The sequence below is a fragment of the Halyomorpha halys genome, unplaced genomic scaffold (genome assembly GCF_000696795.3).
Source record: "Halyomorpha halys isolate HHAL.00 unplaced genomic scaffold, Hhal_1.1 Scaffold1330.1, whole genome shotgun sequence".
Classification (NCBI taxonomy): domain Eukaryota; kingdom Metazoa; phylum Arthropoda; class Insecta; order Hemiptera; family Pentatomidae; genus Halyomorpha; species Halyomorpha halys.
The window spans coordinates 235,066-255,219 of NW_027108305.1; the positions used below are offsets into that span (position 1 = coordinate 235,066).

General features: G+C 28.8%; 1 protein-coding gene across 2 annotated transcripts; it reads right to left on the reverse strand.

Annotated features, from left to right (window-relative positions):
• Positions 1–965: 965 nt before the first annotated feature.
• LOC106689329 (lon protease homolog 2, peroxisomal) lies at positions 966–20,137 on the reverse strand. Of its 2 annotated transcripts, none has more exons than XM_014434249.3 (16): positions 19,909–20,137; positions 19,732–19,807; positions 16,810–16,987; positions 15,043–15,125; positions 14,692–14,842; positions 11,745–11,910; positions 11,475–11,652; positions 11,178–11,359; positions 10,754–10,901; positions 8,134–8,340; positions 7,901–8,009; positions 7,681–7,829; positions 6,606–6,833; positions 3,697–3,897; positions 3,486–3,596; positions 966–1,201 (listed from the first exon to the last, which is right to left on the reverse strand). In XM_014434249.3, the coding sequence occupies exons 1-16, from the start codon at positions 20,010–20,012 to the stop codon at positions 1,094–1,096; spliced, it is 2,379 nt and encodes a 792-aa protein (XP_014289735.1). In that variant the 5' UTR covers positions 20,013–20,137; the 3' UTR covers positions 966–1,093. The 2 variants fall into 2 exon arrangements, with proteins under 2 accessions (XP_014289735.1, XP_014289734.1); XM_014434248.3 differs by having other exon boundaries at positions 967–1,201; positions 15,043–15,155.
• Positions 20,138–20,154: the final 17 nt, after the last annotated feature.

Below are 20,154 nucleotides of genomic sequence, written 5' to 3' on the forward strand. Positions count from 1 at the left end.
TAAATTTTTATGGGTAGAAAATGCGGTTACCTTTTCCCTCTCTGGCCATAATATGCTCAGAATTCAGTTGGCTGTTTGTTTTCTATAAAGATAACTGTGAAAATTGTAATCACAGACAAACTTTTGCATGAAGATATCAAATATACAATTCATTTTATCCTATTGTTAAAAGTTTTTGATATGCTAGTAATAGAACACTCCTCACGAACAATATTACCCAAACAGAATCATTCATTTAACCATATTATCGCAGTTTTTCTGTTTTCAAATCTAATTTGAAGTTAATCGAATTTAAATTAAGATCCTAATCTTCACATCAACATATAATGGTTTTGAAAAGGATTGGTATTTAGCAATATACAAATTTTGACATGATAATAGTATGACAAAAGGTAAGCTGGAAGAAAAGAGAACGAAGGTACTTATTCAGTTATGTGGTCAGAAATAATTCTTAGTTGTTTGGTAAAGAAAAGTATTGCTGGAAAGAAGGCTAGAAAAGATCTCACAGGCAAATACTGGTAATACTTTTGTTTTATTTTAGGAAATATAACTAACACCTTCAACTTCCTCCAGAAAATCTTTTTTCTTTCTACATTAAAAAATTATTTATAAAAGAGTTCATAGAAACAACAAAATAAAATCAATATAAGTTTCGATTAAACTTATAAGAACAATCATAAAAAAATATATAACCCTAATAAACCAGATACCATTTTAACAATTGTTTTAAAACAAAATGTATACAATTGTTTTAAAACAAAATGTATACAATTGTTTTTATTTAAATTCTAAAAATAGGAAATAAATTTTCTAAAATATTAAGTGGATTTGAACAAATCAACTTCAAATTAGGTTTATAATAATTGTCAATGAAAAACAGTAATTACCTAAAACAATGATCATTGTTTCATCAAACAAAATTCTGTTTAAAAAAAAAAAATAATTAACGATTGTTTTCTTATATATCTGAATAAGAACTTTACATAATATCCATTATAGTATTTTTAGTTCTAAAATATCACAATGTTTAATACATATTGTGCCAATATAATTAGTTAAAAACAAATATTTACAAAATTACAATTTCTTAAGTCTAAAGTTTGCTTGATAAAAGATTATGATTTGATACACTGGTCAATCCTTCAAATGCAGTTTCTATCACATCATCCATAGTTTTCACCGTGATTATCTTTAAATCATCCTGAGGGTAAAACAAATTTTTTTAGAATGAAACGATACACACATATTCAAAACTAAAATATATCTATGGTATAATACAGATCTTGAATTTTCAATGAGCCTGGTAAAAGTAAGTTTTGTGATTGAAATTGTTATAAGAGGCTAATGTGTTAAATGGTTTTAAATTATTAATATTAAAGTAAAATTATTGATATAGATGATTTACTGCATGTGAGTTTGAAGGAGATGCAGTCAAAATGAAATAAAAAATAGTTCTCAACTATTCATTTATTACCAACGTTTCAACCCATAATGTTGTTCACCATCAGGGCTAAAAATAAAAAGATACAAAAAGTAGATTGAATGTAAGAGTTAAAGAGTGATATTAAACATATGTAAAGGTAGAGGTATACAAACTATCAATAACTTAAACAAAATAATTAGGAGGATAAAGATAAATACAAAAATTATTAATAACTAACTTAATAATGAGTAGAGAACTGATCGGAATATAAATTATTTAATTAACTGAGAAGACTTAATAACTGGCACAGTAATTAATAATAAAATTGAGGTAATAATAATTTAATATTACTGTGTCAGATATTATGTCTCCTTAGTTAAATCAATAGATCTTAAATCAATTAATAAATTTTTAAAATCAATAAATCAGTTGGTCAAATCAATAGATCTTTTCAAAACTACATATTAAGATTTATCAGTTAACTACTCTTTACTAAGTTAGTTAATAATTTTTGTATTCTGTAAGATTGTTGATTGACTGTGGTGTATCAATAAATGGAATTTTTGTATTCATCTTTATCCTCATTATTTTATTTAAGTTTTTGATATTTTATATACCTCCAACTTTACATCTGTTTCATTTAATGTCACTTTTTTCTCTCTTTCATTGGCTCTATATTCTTTGTATCTTTTTATTTCAGCCATAATGAAGACTTACATTGTAGGTCAAAACGCTGAGAACCATTCTTTATGTCAACTTGATCGCAGCTACTGACTATCTCCTTCAAAGTAAAATTGATTAATGAATCGACTTGAGCATAACAGCATGTAAATGGAGGTTTAAAACTTAGATATTCCAAATTAATATCTCCTTGATAATTATCTGAGAACTGAATGCTTGCAGAAAAATAAAGATAGTTGATAGAAAGGATCAAAACAAGTTTGTATTTTAAATTAATTACCTAATTTCAAGTAATAAAATAATAATATATTAATAAACTGATACAAAAATTTTCAAGATTAAAATATATGTACAATACAATACTTTTTTTTTTTTAATAATTTCTTTATTGTTTTTCACAACTGTATAAAAATATATACAAGTAAATTTGCTGTAGGTAACATAGTGACATGATACAAACATGTGGATAATCTACGCACTGATAGAACTCCAATAACATTTCTAAAGGAGAAGATCTCGAAGCCATCTTCTTTTCAGAGGCATAGGAGGATTATTAGGTAATGAAGGAGAAGCCAGGTTAGAAACAAGTGGATTTGGGTGGTTGGGAAGTTTATCATGGAAGGATTGGTATCTGGTTCTGGCCAAATCGGCAACACATGAGACACCGAGGTCCTGATGGATAACTTGATTCGTGACAAAGTAAGGAGGATTAGGGATTTTATGAAGGATTTTGGACTGTAGGGATTGGATTCGGGAGGAATTTGATGGTTTAGTTGAGTACCAAAGCTCAACTCCGTATGTCCAGATAGGCCTTATAATAGTCATTTAGATCAGTCTTTTGTAATGGATTGGCAGTTTAGACTGTTTGTCTAGTAAATGTTGTAATAGTTGGAATCGATGAGCAGTCTCCTGTCTTTTCAGTCTTGTATGATATAATACTCATCTTAAATTTTCATAGAAAAAATTAATAACAAATAAAATAAATGGGATATTCAAAACATTTTAATATATTCTATAATTTACAATTACCATTTATATTTTATATATTTAATCTCAACAAATAAAGTTGAAGAGTTTACTGGTTTCAAACTTCCTAATTTAAAGAATAACCAGACCTATTTGAAAAATTATTTTTGTTTGCGATAGACTATTCATTGAGAAAGTGAATAACATCACATAATGATTTATAGGAAGTGAGTATTAGTCTAAACTAAAATAAAAATTCTGTTCTATACTACGATTTAAATACATTCTTGGCAAAGCCAAGAAAGTAATAAGTTATATGATATATTGTTCTTAATGAAATAATTGCAGTCTCATTAATAACAAAAGATATTAAAAAATTTAATTTAATTCTCTACAGTAATATAAAAGTGCATACCAAAACACAGCTCGGAATGTCGGCTAGAGTTTTTGTACATTTGAAAGGAATAATTACTCTTTTTATTCCTGCACGATGTGCTGCCATAAGTTTTTCTTTGATCCCTCCAACCTATAAACCAAAGAAAATGTTTGTAAATAGTAATTTCAAAACAGAAAATACAATTAAAAAATAAAGACAAGGTAAGTAGGACAGTATTAGAAATACATACAGGCAAGACGAGCCCCTGGAGTGTGAGCTCTCCCGTCATGGCCAGACCGGAAGTCACAGGTATACCAGTAAACAAGGAAATGAGAGCTGTCGCTATTGTAACTCCTGCGGAAGGACCTTCTTTGTTAATGGCTCCTTCAGGAAAATGAATATGGATGTCACTTTTCTCCAACAAATCATTTCCTTCTTTTACAATGCCGTACTGCAAACACATTATTTTTCAATGAATTCCTTTCCAATCATGAGACAAAATGATTTATGTTTTTGCTAATATCAATATTATTAATAACAACAGAATAATTTAACATGAATAATATTATCGTTCACTCTTCAAGAGAATATAGTTAGCAATGTTCTTGATGTTTTTGATAAAGATAACAATGCTATAGAAGTTACATTATGAATTTATTTTTTGCTGCCTTTAATTTTTTTTTTTTTTTTTTTTTACATTTGATGTTTTATATAAAACTTGTAAATATGTATACAAAATTTTTTTCTTATCATTTTATTTTATTTTTGGGAGTGGGTAGCTTGTTCATAAGGCAATAAACTACTAACTCCAGAGACTCAGGTTTGAATCCAGCAGTGGTAGATAATTATTATGTTTCACTGTAGCTGGTGTCTACCCTGCCTCATAAAGTAGTTCCCCTAATTGGGTAAAAATCTGGCGGTCGTGCATGATACTAACCAAAGCACCTCCTTGCACAACCATTGGTATAGTAACAGTACTTCCTTACAAAGCACTGCACACTTGACCCTTTAAGGTTTGTCAAGGTACAGATTTAATTTTTTTTATTTCATCATTTTATTTCACAATTAATAGATAAATGTTGTTATATAAACAGTGTGAATCTTAAATTATTCATCTACATGCATATACAACAGATGGTTTTATTTTATTTGTTTCTTTTTCTTTTTCTTGATTGAAAAATAGTACTTAAATAAACATTATTTGCTTTTTTATCTTTGTTAATTATTATTATTTAACTTTGTTTTCTAATTTATAATTATTATTAAAGATATTTTATAATTTCATTATTTTAATGTTTCTAAATTTTTTCTTTTACTCTCAAGCACTGAAGCATATTTTCAAAGTTTGTTATATTATTCCAAAGGCACTTGCCCCATAACAAATAAAGAATATTATTATATTAAGGAAAATGATTAGGCAGAATATTAATATTACTTAGTTGACAGTGGCTAATCAAACACACTCAGGCCAAAAAAATATATAATAAAATCTAATCAAAACTTGATAAGTTAAGATTGAAGGGGGTCAATTTTAATTGAAGTTATAGATTTTTTTGAGTAAGAAGTTTCTTAAAAATCAACTTTGAGTTGTAAATGAGGTATAAGAATCTAAAGTTGTAAACTGATTTGGTTATGGAATATATAATTTAGATATAGACAATTATAAAACGAGGAAATCTCGTTGATGTTTTAGACTTCTTCTGGGATTAATAGATGATTGCATAATAGGAGGTAAATTACTTACATCCTTTACTACAACCACATTAATAAGTTGTTTTTGATATTTCCCAGCCAGTCTATACTTGTTCTAAAATTTTTAAATAAGAGATAAGATAAACTAAGTAGTTTTTCTTTTTTTGTTAACCAGCTAATTGGAATGTTTCGATCTCGGCAATTAAGAAACCACTTAAATATGTATTTCTTTATGTCTAGAAACTCAGCTGAATATTTACTTTATTTTTTAAAATGGCTGATAGTATAATCATTGAAATCTTATATCCTGATTTTTCTTTTCTCCAGCTTTTTCAGTTTCATGACCTCAGATTCCAAATATCTTCATCTATCACCCTGTCATAAATGTAAGTGATAAATGTTACCTTATCTTCTCCAAATCGGACTTAACCAATCACTTTTCAATAACTCGGATCAAAAGGTACCTGCCTTTTTGGATGTTGAATGTGCCATTGACAGAACATAGCACTTGACAAATGTTGCTAAATAAATGTTCAAGCATAAACATTGTGAATCTATGAACTCTTAGGAATTATTAACTTTTTTCTGCTTCAGATACACAATCTAAATCTATTCTATATTCTCTACCAAATCTCTTTGTAGGAATTGCCACAAATTTCTCTTCATCACTTTCACCCAGTGCAGGGGTCTCTTTGTTATATTTGAAAATTATTTCAGTGAGCTGAGTCTTAGACAAGTAAATTTCATTCTTGTACTGCTACTTGATTTCTGTATTTTGATTACTGCTCTCTCACTTTTAATGTTGTAGATCTTTCGTTATTATGGAAATCAACCCATAACACATAATACAGTAGGGTATTAATTAAACCGGACACTCCCCAGATGTACCTTAAGATCAACTGCCTCATAGTGTAAGCATAGTGATGGAACAACTAAACAAGAAATGAAAACAATCCTTCTTGCTATCATTTCTTGTTTGGTTGTTCTGCGTACAGACCTGATACATACCCAAATTATTTGTATAAAATCCAGTCAAAACCCACAGAATTTTATTTTAAATTTTTATTTAAGATGTGTAGCTTTTACCCCTTCGATAATGTTAAAAAGGCAATAATTTTTTTGGTTATTTTCAATAATGAGAAATGTAAATAAAATGCCTAGCTTATTGTTTATTGCCTACAATTGTGTATTATTTGTTTGATCACGTAATATTAGCCACTTTTTCAATGTAACTATCCTAATTATCATAATGACTTTTTTTTATCATGTCTTTTTCCAATTTCAGCAATTTTGTCAATGCTGCTCGATTCAAGTAATTTTTAAATTAAGTTATAATTTATATGAATGATTTTCAATTTATTATGTTATATTTTTAATGTATATGTAAACAATTTATAATAGTATATTTATAACTCTATTAATATGGGGGTCGCCGCCAAACTTATTATTATATTGATAAGAAAATACCTGATAGGCAGCAGATCTGACCCAATTGAAGGCAATCTGAGCTGATTCCTTCATTACAGACCCAAGAAGACCAGTCAGTATCAGTTTGGCCTTATGCCCTTTACTTTTAGGAACCCTCTTTGCCTCAACGACTAGCAGTGTACCTCCTCTCCCATTCCAAGCCAAGCCAAGGGCCACACCTGGATGACTAGGGGTCGTAAGGATCTCTTCTCCATAATAAGGAGCCATCTAAACAAAGAAATTGTTCTTTAAAAGAGAAATCACAAGATTATAATATTTTTTAAAATGATCTTTTATGGAAAAACAGATCTACAAAGAATGGATAAAGTAAAAAAAAAATTTGTCCTGCAATTTACAACAATGTAGCCTGGATTCTTCTCCTATAACCTTACTCTCGCATTTCTTACTTTCTTCATTCCCCTTTCTCTATTTATTTCTTCATATCCCCTGTTCTTTCCTAATTTCTTTATAGATTCTTTCCACTGTATCATTTATTTGTTGCTGACATTTATATGTATATAAATAATAATGTAATCAATCTACTACTGCCTTGTCCATAGTTAGTAATCAACTAATTTATATTTTCATTCCATTATTGTGTATATTTCCAAATTATTTCTATTATTTATTTTATTTTATTTTATATATTTGTATCTATTTATTTTTATTATTATTATTATTATATATAGTTGTATCTATTTTATTTTTATTTATATAATTTTTTTTTTCTCTCTAAATGATGGTTGTTGTCTTTTTGTTTTTATAGCCCTGATGAAGATCTGAAAATCAGGTCGAAACGTCGGCATAAATAAATATTTTTTTGTTTATTTATGTTTTTCTTTTGCTAACCGCACCCCCCGACCATCTTCTCCAATCAGTAATCTACGGTCAACTATATACATCTCATTAAAAAAAAAAAATTTCATAGTTTGCTTATGCTATTCTTCAACTGAGGTCTTCCTAAGAACAGTAAATATAATACTCTTGATTAATAATTCATGTGAATCATCCTCCATGTAACATTTTTTATAAAAATTGGATTTCTGGAATAATAATTTATTGAAACTTTTCTTACACCAAGAATATTTTCGATGTGTTCAGCATCGATAATGTAAGGTAGTGTATCTTCTGAAGCTTCAGCAACTTTTACTGCAATTGACCGACAGACAGCTGCAAGTTGTCTTTCGAGCGATCTTACTCCAGCTTCCTTTGTGTATTCATTAACTAAAAGACAAATTTTTGTTAATTTTATGCAAATCTTTAAAATCGTAAACAATTTAAAAACTATATCTAACTTATTTTATATATGCCATCATCAGTTAACTGCAGCATGTCAGGTCCCAAACCATGGAGATCAAGTTGCTTAGGAAGCAAATATTTCACTGCAATGTGATACTTTTCAACCTGCAAAAAAGAAAATAATATGTAATCAATCAAAAGAAAAATAATTCCAGAAATCAATTTGCTTATTTACTATGCATTATTTAATTAAGGACTCAATTAAAAAAAAAACTATAAATATACTTACCGATGTGTAGCCATCAACATTAATAACTTCTAGCCTGTCATATAGCGGGGCTGGTATTGTCCTCGCTGTGTTGGCAGTCGCAATAAATGTAACATTTGATAAATCAAATGGTAAATTAAGATAATGATCGGTAAAATGCATATTTTGTTCTGGATCAAGAACTTCCAAGAGAGCAGCTTTGGGATCTCCATTATAGCCTCCACTTCCCTGGAAAAGGAAATGAAAAGTAATTTTATTCAGGGACATTTAGTCCCCATTGAACAATAAAAATGTGCATTTATCTGGCTCATGATAATATTAAATGATAAATAAATAATAAAATAAAAGACGAAATGTGAAATGAATGAAAATATTGACTAACACTTATTAGCACAAGAAAATAATAAAATTAATGACAGTAAGATAATAAATAAAGGAACATACCTAACTTATATAAGGCAGATTGATAATTGATCGGGAGAAATAACTGGTATTTAATGAAGTAAATAATGAGGTTTTGTGAATGGATATGTGAAGGGAATTCCAAAGCGAGATAGCGGGAATAATTAAGGATTTTTTAAAAGAAGCCATTCTACTCTATAAGGAGAAATATAAAAATATGTGGCTGGAACATTGTGTTTAAGGAATGGGCAGAGGAACATAAGGTGAATTAAATAAGAATGTGGGGAGGATTTCTGGTGGTTCAGATTCAATGGTTCCCAAGAGGTGGCTGGCAGCCCAGATGGCTGTAGGAAGGTAGTACAGTTTTAAAAAATGCCGAATTCATGTAATTTTAAAAACGATGTTCATTGAATGAGAAGAACTGAGTATATTCGATTACTACACCTGTTTAATTAAAGTTTCTCAAAAAATTCAAATAATTATTCTTATAATATAATGAAAAATAATTTTAAAATCTTAATGAAAAAAATAATTTAATTCTGGGACAAATACATGGTTACACATCAGGATTAATAGTCTGGCAAACATCTAGAAAGTTTCAGTAAGTAGCTTAAAAATACATGAAAATATTAGGTGAAATTACAATTTATAATGGTAATCAATATATGACTATATACATTGTTCACTATGATGCGGAGGTTTGATAATGTATTAAGTGAAGGAATAGATGTTGTTTAAAGAAAATAATGGATAAGGATTGGCGAATGGAGATGGGAAGAGAATTCCAGAAGGAGGTTACACATATGACTAAGGATTTACTGAAGGAGGAGGTACTATGGGAGAGCATATATAAATCAATCAATACATAAAAAAAGTTATGTGTAAAAACTTGTTATGAATGTATTTTTGGAACACTTATTAATCTGCAATCAATTTTTTAAATCAAAGAACTAATTAACAAAGTATTTATCGATAGAACAAAATTTTCACATTTCTTTTTTATTTATGTTTTATGACTCAGCTATTATTTGTTATTTGTTTTAAGTTTGTTTTTTTTAAAGCCTCATTTGTAATATATATGTATGTATAGTTCTTCCAATAATTTATTTAGTAGGTTATTATTCATTTATTGATGTAAAATAAATAATATGAAGTGAGAAGGCAAATTTATTTTTTTCTGCCTGGGCTAAAACACAGATTCCTTTATAATACGGGTAATTTCAGGCTAAGTGAACCACTTGTTTCTAACCACTGTTCTAAAGGCTAGATAGAGATATACACCTAATAAGTAATGCCTTCAGAAAAAAAGGGTAAGTCCACTTTAAGATGGCATTGGGCCGTCCGTAGCTCAGTTGGTTAGGCCCAATTTGAGATCTGCTGGCAATGCCAATTCGAATTCAACCTAGGGCGTTGACTTTTTTCATTGAGTGGGGGTCCCACAAAATGGAAAAACTTGATCCCTACCATGGTTAGATAGTATAGGACTCCAATGAGAGTCTTGGCCAAGAAAAAAAAATAGCATACCGACTGGAGACATAGGAGTGCCTTTGGGATTCTAAGGCAGTTAAATAAAACAGTTGATTAATCTCTTTAGTCTCATAGCTTTACCAGGTACAAGACAGGCATAATCAAAGTAGGGGATAATAAGGAGATAACAAGAAGCTGGCGGGGGGAATCACTATTTGTGATGGTTTAAAATCACAGAATCTTTTAAATCTGCATTCATGAGACTTTTAATCTCTAAAATGTTAAAAGATGGCAATGGATTTTTGGGTACTTACGGGTATACAGTTATTTCAGGCATTGATCTTGATAAACTTGATCATAAATTACTTTACTATACTTTGCTTTTCACATGTTTTCCAGGATAATATGATCAATTCCTATTCAGATGCTGATGTCTAATAAACTTTGCTTGCTTTTTGGTTTAATAAAACAAATAAACAATATTGAAACATTGATACATAAAATAAATCATACAAAAACTATCTACATATAAAAAATAACTATTCATAAAAAAAGAGGATATGAAATTTTACAAAAAAAATAACTATTCATAAAAAAATAGGATATGAAATTTTACAAAAAAATAACTATTCATAAAAAAAGAGGATATGAAATTTTACAAAAAATAACTATTCATAAAAAAATAGGATATTTATTACATTTTATAAAAAATAAAAATTCATAAATTAGTGGATATTACAATATATTACAATTATTTGTAAGAAATACTTACAAGCTTATCAATTTCATCAAGAAGAATGACAGGATTATTTGTTCCAGCAGTTTTAATAGCATGTAAAATGCGTCCTGGCATTGCACCTATGTAAGTTCTTCTATGACCTCGTATATCAGATTGATTTGACACACCGCCGAGAGAAATCCTACAGCAGATATTAACATAGTTATAAAATTCATAAAAATATCAAATGAAATGAAATCAGAACAAAGATATAAAAACGAAAAAAAACATCTATGAATGAAATCTCTTAGAGAGACATGGCCTACACAACGGTTTCTGTCATAAAGGTAGTGTAGAGGTGATGACTGACAATTTTTATAAACTACACAAACCTATACTACCAGCGCACACACATAACAATTTTATGATGCTGAAAAATTGACTAAATATAGTAAATAGAAATTTAACAAGAAATTACCTTTGAAATTTTCTGTTCAGGATGTGAGCAATAGAACGTCCAATACTTGTTTTACCAACACCAGGTGGTCCAATGAAACAAAGTATCACTCCCTTCACATTGGTTTTCAGTTGCCTTACGGCGAGAAATTCAATGATCCGTTTCTTCAATTTTTCCATCCCATAATGGTCAATGTCCAATTGCTAATGAGATTGAATGCATTAGTATAAAATGAATTGTAATAGATAAATGACTAGAAAACTTGTAAAAGCAATGAGGAATAATGAGAAAAAAAATTAAGACCAGATTCATACAAACCACTTTAGCAGCTTTCACATCTAAAGTTTCTTTTGAAGATACAGACCAAGGTAAGTCCGCAACAAATTCTAAATAGTTTCTGAGGACAGAATTATCAGGGCTGAATTGACTTAAACGTTTCAATTTTTCAAGATCCTTGTTAACAATTTTAATCAGATGCTCTGGAAGGTTTGATTTTCTGGAAAAAAAAAAAAAATACATATACGAACTATATAAAAAAACAAGAAAAGATTGAAAAATTTGAATAGATAAAATAATAATTGCAATTACTCTAAACGCTGTTCTAATTCCTCCAAGTCTGAATCACCTAAATAAGGGCGTTGCATTCCCTTTCCCTGAGAGAATGGGAAATTCTTAAACTTAATAACTGAAACCCCAGGAATGGATGGAAGCGATCGTTCAGGACTAAGACGTGATTTTAACTCATTTTCATTTCCTATAAAAAGCATAAATTTTTTTAAAAAGATAAATTTTAACTGAAGATTATATAAACTTCAGTTTCATTATTTCATGAATTTGATATTGTAATACAGAGTAATAGCAGTAGAGAAAGTTCTAATGTAATGGGAACTGATAAAAATAAATTAATATACAATAAATTTTAAGAAATTAGGAAATAGACACCATTAAAATAAATTAAAAAAAATACTTAAATTGTTTGAAAATAATATATAGTTATATTGGTGTAGTTAAAGAATAAGTAATCTACTTTTTTAATCTGTTGGCACAGCATCCACAATTATTTGAATCATAACATAAAAAGACTGTTAAGGAACCACTACTCATCTAATTGCTATGATGGAAAAGACTACCTAAATCCTAAAATTTGTGTTTTCTCTCATAAATAGTTACTGTCACTAGGTTGAATATATATAGGCAGGGTAGATCTCTGAAATCTCAATAATTCAACAAAAAATTATGAATTAAAGCATATATATTTCACATGAGTCTATATCATTTATTAAAAATATTTTAAATTTTGAACTCCAAATAAGTAGTAAGGAGCAGTTAGTTTTTGTGTCTCAACAAGTACATAAAATATTACATGTTATGCACCCGTTACATTATAGAGGCTGAAAAATCGAAGATTTAGTGGAATTTTAAACTTGAACCTGAATTATCTGAAAAATGAATTCTTGTTACATGTTATGGTTCGAGAATTATTTACATAAATAATTACCCAATAACATCTAGTGAACCCCTCAGCCATATAAATATTTAAACAAGTATTTCCTGTAGTCGTACATTAAAAAAAAATTATTACAGATAAGCCTGAAAATAGCCAACATTCGACAAAAAAGGCTGAAATTTACGAAAATATATTAAGAATTAAAATAAAGAATTTGAAAATGAGTCTTTACTGTATTGATTGATATTGTAATGATATTTTACATAAATGGAAAAATATGATTGATTGAGTGGTAGAAGGAAAATTTTGTTGTTTCTGGTGAATAAAAATGGTTAGTACTTGGAGGGTTCATGGGGTTGCTAAGTTTTGGACTCTGCTTAAGTCACCGGAAGCTAGCATTCTCTCCACAGTTCTTAAAGAATATAGACCTGAAGTGTCCACTCAGAGCCATATTAAAAAATTGTTTGAAGTGAATTAGAGTAGTTTCTCAACTGATTAATTCTGGGTTTGAAGTGAAAAAAATGAAGAATCAAGTCGACCCAGAAGATAAGGAATAGGACTGGAATGCCAAAATGAACATAAATGACTCTATGAATGATTTTACAAACATAGTTATTTAGTTAGAATTTGCTACCTGTTTATACAATGAGCAAATTGGAAAGCATAGGAGAGAGAAAAAATATGTACTTTTGAATAAATTAGAAAATGAATGAGATTAGCGCAGTAAGTCTCTTGGCCAACGCCTAAATAATCGGCTCAGCAGGTTTATAAGGATTAGCGGCAGTAGTTAGCCCTAGAGCCAATGATTAAGAATTTAGAGTCAGTCTGAATGAATGGACCTGGAGGGTTCATGGTAGTGTCAAGATTTTTCCTGTACTTAAGCCATCGGACAATTCAACGACTAAGTTCTTCAGTAGTAATAAAACTGTTATGTGTGGTGGTAAAGTGCCCACTATAAATGGTGAAAACCATATTGAAAAAAATTATTGAATTTGAATTAGATTAATTCAGAAAATGATTAGTTTTGGGTTTGAAGAGAGAAAAATAAAGAATATAAGTTGGCCAAATAGATGAGGAATGGGAAATAAGTACCAATAAATTTTTTATTTAATGTATAGTGTTTTCAACGGTCCTTAAATTTGAGGTTAATCATACTTATTTGTGTTTTTCATTGACCGCACCTCCAACCATCTTCTCCTCATTTATCATCCACGGTCAACTATCTCTCATAATTATGAGTCCTTAAATTTGATTTTTTATGTATCTAAATTAATTTATTCATATAAGAAATTGTTTCTTGATAGAAGCAATGTGTTTTTTAAATATTGTGAATTTATTCCTGGAATATTTTTTAAAAAAAGAAAGAAAAACAAACAACAAAGCTTAATAATTTTTGAATAGCAAATAGTCTAACATATGAATTTTTATTTATTTATTTTATCGATGTTGAAATAGCTAGTTCAATATAATTAAATACTTTCTGTTGTGCTATTTTTCTACATAAATAAAAAAAACTGTAGTTAGATGTTATTTTATAGTTATTTAAAAAAAAAAAAAAAACCTATTATTATAAAAATTATACATATTGAAAAAAATAATAAAAATAAAGCAATATACAAAAATTTCAAATTCAAGTGGTTTATCATTTTCCTAATTTTTTTTTTATTAATCTCTCTATTATATAAAAAAAGTTTTTAGTGATCACCGTTTACTATTTTATTTTACATATAAGCTGGAATAATAAATTGAAGCACAAATTAAAATGCTGGGATAAAGGCCTGAAATTTATTTTTTTTCAGCTTACACTGTATTAAAAAATATATATATAATCTGAACTACAGAATATATATAAATTTCAGTTATACAATTTGAGTAACAAGTAGTTCAATTAAATGAACAGTTGTATATGTTAAATGGGGGGGAGGGGTTAATCTGCCCTTAGGCAGACAGAGGGGTTTACCCCTCCCTCTCCCTCCCCCAGTAATTTTTTTTATATCTTGATTTGCTCAGTTTTTAAGGACTTATAACGGTATAAAATAGTACAACTATCTACATACCATAAAAAAAAAAAAAAATTCATGTACAAACCAAAGAAATTCATTATTAAAGGCACACCAATAGCGATCCTTTCCCTGAGATCCAATGCTTTTAAAACCTTCAACTTTTCTTCAAATGAAGCATTTATCGCGTGTATACACACATCAATAATGTAAGAAGCTGGAAAATTATCCATTACATCCTGTAAAGTAATTTTAAGGAACATAAAAAATAAAATCATACATTTTATTATCACTTCGAAATCAGTCAAACATTAGACTCATATTAAAATAATTTTATTATAAAATAATAATATAGGTTTAGAAAAAGCATCTTTTGAAAATTTAATTTTATATTTTTGGCATATCTTTAGGATTTATGCATATGTTTAATTATACAAACCTTGAAATGATGCAAGTATTGAAGAGGTAGCAAACCAATTCTGTCAATAACAGGAAGCATAATGTCTTTTAAGTTCTCTAAAACTTTACCCACATTTTCATTAATCTCTTCTTCTAAACACATTAAGCAAAAGAAAATTATTAAAATTCTAAATTTATCCTATAGATATTTTTAAGTGAAGAAATGAAATGATTACAAATAGATTTTTCCAATAACAATTTCTACAGGGCATTTAACAAACTGAAAAATAATATAAACATGAAGAAATGAAGCATGAATTATAAATTTTAGATTTTTTTTTACCTGGAAGCACATTGTAGGATAACAGTCGTATGGCAGTTACCATTCATTTTTTCAAGGTAAATTGGAAGTCAGATATTGTTATTAATACACATAATAAACAAAAAATAAAAAGAGAGAATAATTTCAAAAATATAATTATAAAACTAAAATGAAATTTAAAACAAAATAAAAATGGAGTTTTGAGAGAAAAATATTAAATGCTATGATAAAAAATATGATGTTTGTAGAAATTATGTTTGATAATTAATCTCAAAATAATTTTTTTTACGTCTGTAGAGTAAAATTTATTTTTATTACAACATAAAATCTTAAATTGAACAATCATAAATATAGTTTCACTAGTAATAACGTCATACCAATTTTACTATGATAATTATAATTATAGGTATATATACAAAATAATAATTTAAATGTGTTGAAAAATCAATTAAAGTCATATGACCTGTCCTTGTTTATATCTTCTATTGGTTTATCTGTGAAACATGGCCTCCTACACTAAAGGAAGAGTAGCATCTAAAGGTTTTAGAAAATGAAGTATTACATAAAATATTCAGACCAAAAAGGATGAGTTAACCAGAGAATTTAAAGGCTGTACAACACTAAATTAAAAGAACTGTACCTGGTAATATAATACAGGTTATAATATTGTGGCGAATAAGATGGGCATGTAAGATTTTACGGCTTAGTAACAAACAGATTTCTAAAAGTTAATAAGCATTGATCTGATAGATTTGGGTTTGGAAGGGCATCATTGAGTAGATGGCATGTAGCCAGCGATTGCTGTTGGCATCCAACCTTATTATTATTTTGAACATAAAAACAACCAAAATATGTCATTATGACAGAATTATATGAACATGTATATTACTAATGGTGAAGGTACTAAAGTGCATCAATTGTCAGATTTATACATCTGAGTAGAGTAAAATATTTGGTCTCATTTTAATATTCCCTCAAGTTTAAAAAAAAAACATGAATCACAAGTCACAAAGTTATGTCATAACCTGGCTATCCCCACCACTACTAATTCAATATTTGCTGGCCAGTGTTGGATGAAAAAAATCTGGATCGGGTAATTTCATAGTATTCACTATTTACCCGTCTCTGAGTCTGGACAAAAACAAGAATCAAATAAGAGTTGCTGTGATCATCATTCACCCATTAAGTCAGGGAACTCAGAGGCGGAGAGACTCTACTTCAGATAAGCCTTAATGTTTATTTATATGAGACCCAAACCATTATCTCCTTCTCTTATATCTGCCCCTTCAAGGATTTATTTTATTGTATAAAAAAAAATTAGATACAACCAAAATGTCTCTCAATGTCCAATTTGCATGTTGATAGAGTTTAATGAAATGCATCTCATAAATTACTTCCCAGTCATAAAGCATGAGCCCCAGAGGTTGCACACCAATAGTTAAAGACTAAATCTATTCATTCACCACAATTAAAGCTAATGCTTACCATATACATCTTTATGCAGTTCCACCTTTGCTAAAAAGTAAGGAGTAGAACTGAGAACCTTTTTTACAATAAAACGGCAGAGCCCAAGTGTCATGACAATAATTGTATCTTCAGGATAGTTGAAACTAGAAATCCGTACCAATAATGCAACTGTTCCAACATCATCTTTTTTAATGGCCTGAAATAAATCATTGCTTCAAATTAGCTTATAATTAATACAAAAATAATATACATGGACAGAAATTTCCTTATTTTACTTTTCTATGAGATGATATTTTATTTTTTTATGAGGTCAGTAAATTAAAAAAAAACACAATAAAAATATTAATTCAAATTTTTAAATTAATATAAATAAATATATAGTGATAATAAAAGTAAAAATATAATTAGCATGATCTATTTTGGAAAGATTGTTAGAAATTATTATAAAAAACCATTAAAATAATACACATTAGGTACTATCTACTTAAAAAAAAATGAATTTTTTCTTCCACATCCATAAAATATTTTAAAACTGGAACTATTCAGTTGATTCATACAATGCAGTCATTTTGAAATACTAGATTAAAAATTAAATAAATTTGCGAAACGGTATCAGGAGAAGAAACTTTGAATCAAACCAATCAGCAGCATCATCCTTTATAACTAATGACTCAACGTACAAAATTAAACTCCACAAACTATGCAACATATTCACTGCCAAACTCAATGCAATAACAGCAGCACTTCACTTCTGCTGTCTTTGAACCATAACAACAATTACAGACTCATTAAGCTCATTAAAAGGTTTAGATTGTATGTTTCCAGAGCATCCAGAAATTTCCTCCATCCATTTTTACTTAAACACTCTACACAATATGGGTATGTCAGTTACATTTATATGGGTTCCAAGCCATGTAGCAATCACAGGGAATGAACTAGCCGATCACGCTGCAAGAGAAGCACTCGCGCTTCAGGAACGGGGTAAAGCAATTTTAACTCCACCAGAAATAAGCAAACCTCTTGAAAAGGAAGTCAAAGATAAATGCCAATCTTTGTGGAATAAAAGCCCAAGGAGTGAATTAAAAATGATTAAAAAGGACGTTAAGCCCTGGAGTACCTCCAGTCACAAATGCCATAGAGAGGAGGTTGTACTGACTAGGCTGAGAATAAGTCACACGAGGCTCACCCATTCCTATGGGTATTGTTCCTATTATTTAAAAAGAAAAGCCTCCAAACTGCCAGTATTGCAACAACAATTTGACAATAAGCCATATTTTCCAACAATGCCCATATTTCACACCATACCTCAATAGCTTAGGACTTAACCCAGGGATTTTAAAAACCCTCGAAGACGATGATAAAACAATAGAATTAGTATTTCAGTTTTTAAAATCAAAACATTTACTAACAAAAATATAACATTGAACAGAAAACAAATTAATAAATAAAAAATAATAATAAAATAAATAAATAAAATAATAAATAATCAAATTAAAAAATAAATATAATAAAACAAATATAAGCAAAATTAAATAAAATATAAATGGCGTTGATGACCAATGAAGTTTGGCGCCACTAAAAAAAACAAAACAAACAAACTTCGAATCAATAGTAAATCTAAGACTTTTAGTTGGTGCCAATTTGAACAGGTATTTGAGTTTACATATCTTAATTAATAGAAGTGTAATGAAAACAAAATATGAGATGTAGATAGTTGACCGTAGATTAATGCTTGAAGAAAACAAAATATATCTAGATATCCTGTTCTCAGGTTCAAGAGAAGAAATATGGCTCCATAAGAAATATAATATATATATATAGGGTTATGAACATGTTCTTCTTGCTTCTAAGACCAACAGTGGAGTAAGCTTCAGCAACATCAAAGTAGAATCAAGACAACTGTGAAAAGTAGACCCAGATCTTATGAGTGCAGCTCAAACAGTCTCCCAAAAATCTAACGGGTCAATGTAGAAATAGAATTGAATCTCATTCGTGGATGGCCAGGGTAACTCTTATTGTAGATTTAATAATTTAAAAATCTGAAATTAGTAGCATCACCAGCTTACTCATTCAGGATTTAACAGTTAATTTTCAGATAATGATGAAAAACAAATATTTCAATAAATATGACCTAATAATAAAGGAGGTACTTTAATGAAACTTCTATGCCAAATGGTTGAAGAGAACAAGAATCAGAAGACAATGATGTAAGAGTAAAGTAAGACAAATGGGGGATAATTGAGGCATTAAAAAATTTTAAGCATTTAAACTCAAAAAAGTTAAGAATGCAATTTAGATACCATAAATTTAACATTTTTTATTTAGATTTGTTCAATAATTTTATGTATTTTTTTTAAAAATCTTTTCGGTCATTTCTAGATATTTAAAACCTTAGGGATCAAGGGAGCCTCTTATTCCGCTCACAGCTTAATCCACCCCTGGAATGATGGTTGTAATATTCCTTTATTTTGGTAGAATGCTTTACAAGTCTTACTCTTAAACCTATACTATTCACAAAGTATAAGAGGCTTTACAAAGACAATTAGCCAGCATTAGGATGGAGAATCAGGTAGGGTGCAATAGGGCTTATAGCTTGTAGTGCCAACAAGCAAGGACATGTCTTAACCTAATTTTTGATTAATGCTGTATCATAGTTTTGAACAATTTATTACTGATTTTCCAAGACACCCAAATTACACAATATAAGACAAGAGGCTATTTTCATGACCACTTCTTTGCTTATATCTACTCAGTTAAACATGATTTGGAAGATATATCAATAAATTTGAAAGGTTTTTAACAGGTCATTAATCTAATAAGTTCTATTCGAATTTTTAGAATATAAAAGAGTTCAATCAAAATAAATTCATCAGTACTAATTGGAAAAACGATTTTTTTTCTGAAAAATACAAAAGGTATAAAGTTCAATTAATGACTTACATCAAATTCGTCCTTAAAAGGAATAACTCCAATAATTTTTAATCCTTTAGTTAAGACATCTTTCATTAGAGATTGACTAAAAATGGGAAAGATTATTATGGTTAGAATGCTTAATTATATAATTTGATACATACATCAATTCTTTCAAAACGAAATTGATAAAATAAAATATCCTACTTGGAATTACTCCCAACTTCAAGTTTCATTGGTGCTCCAGGTAATAAAACTTCATTATTAATTGTTAAAATTGGTAATTTGTCAGGTATTGAGACTGGTTCCATTTTGTAGGAAATGGAGTAGCTTAGAGAATTAAGAGGTGGTATTAAAAATATTGACAGTTAGCCCATCAAGCGATAAAACGATTTCGTACAAATGACAAGTCATAACGAGTAAACAAATCTGTAACCTCCTCCCTCTCTCTCA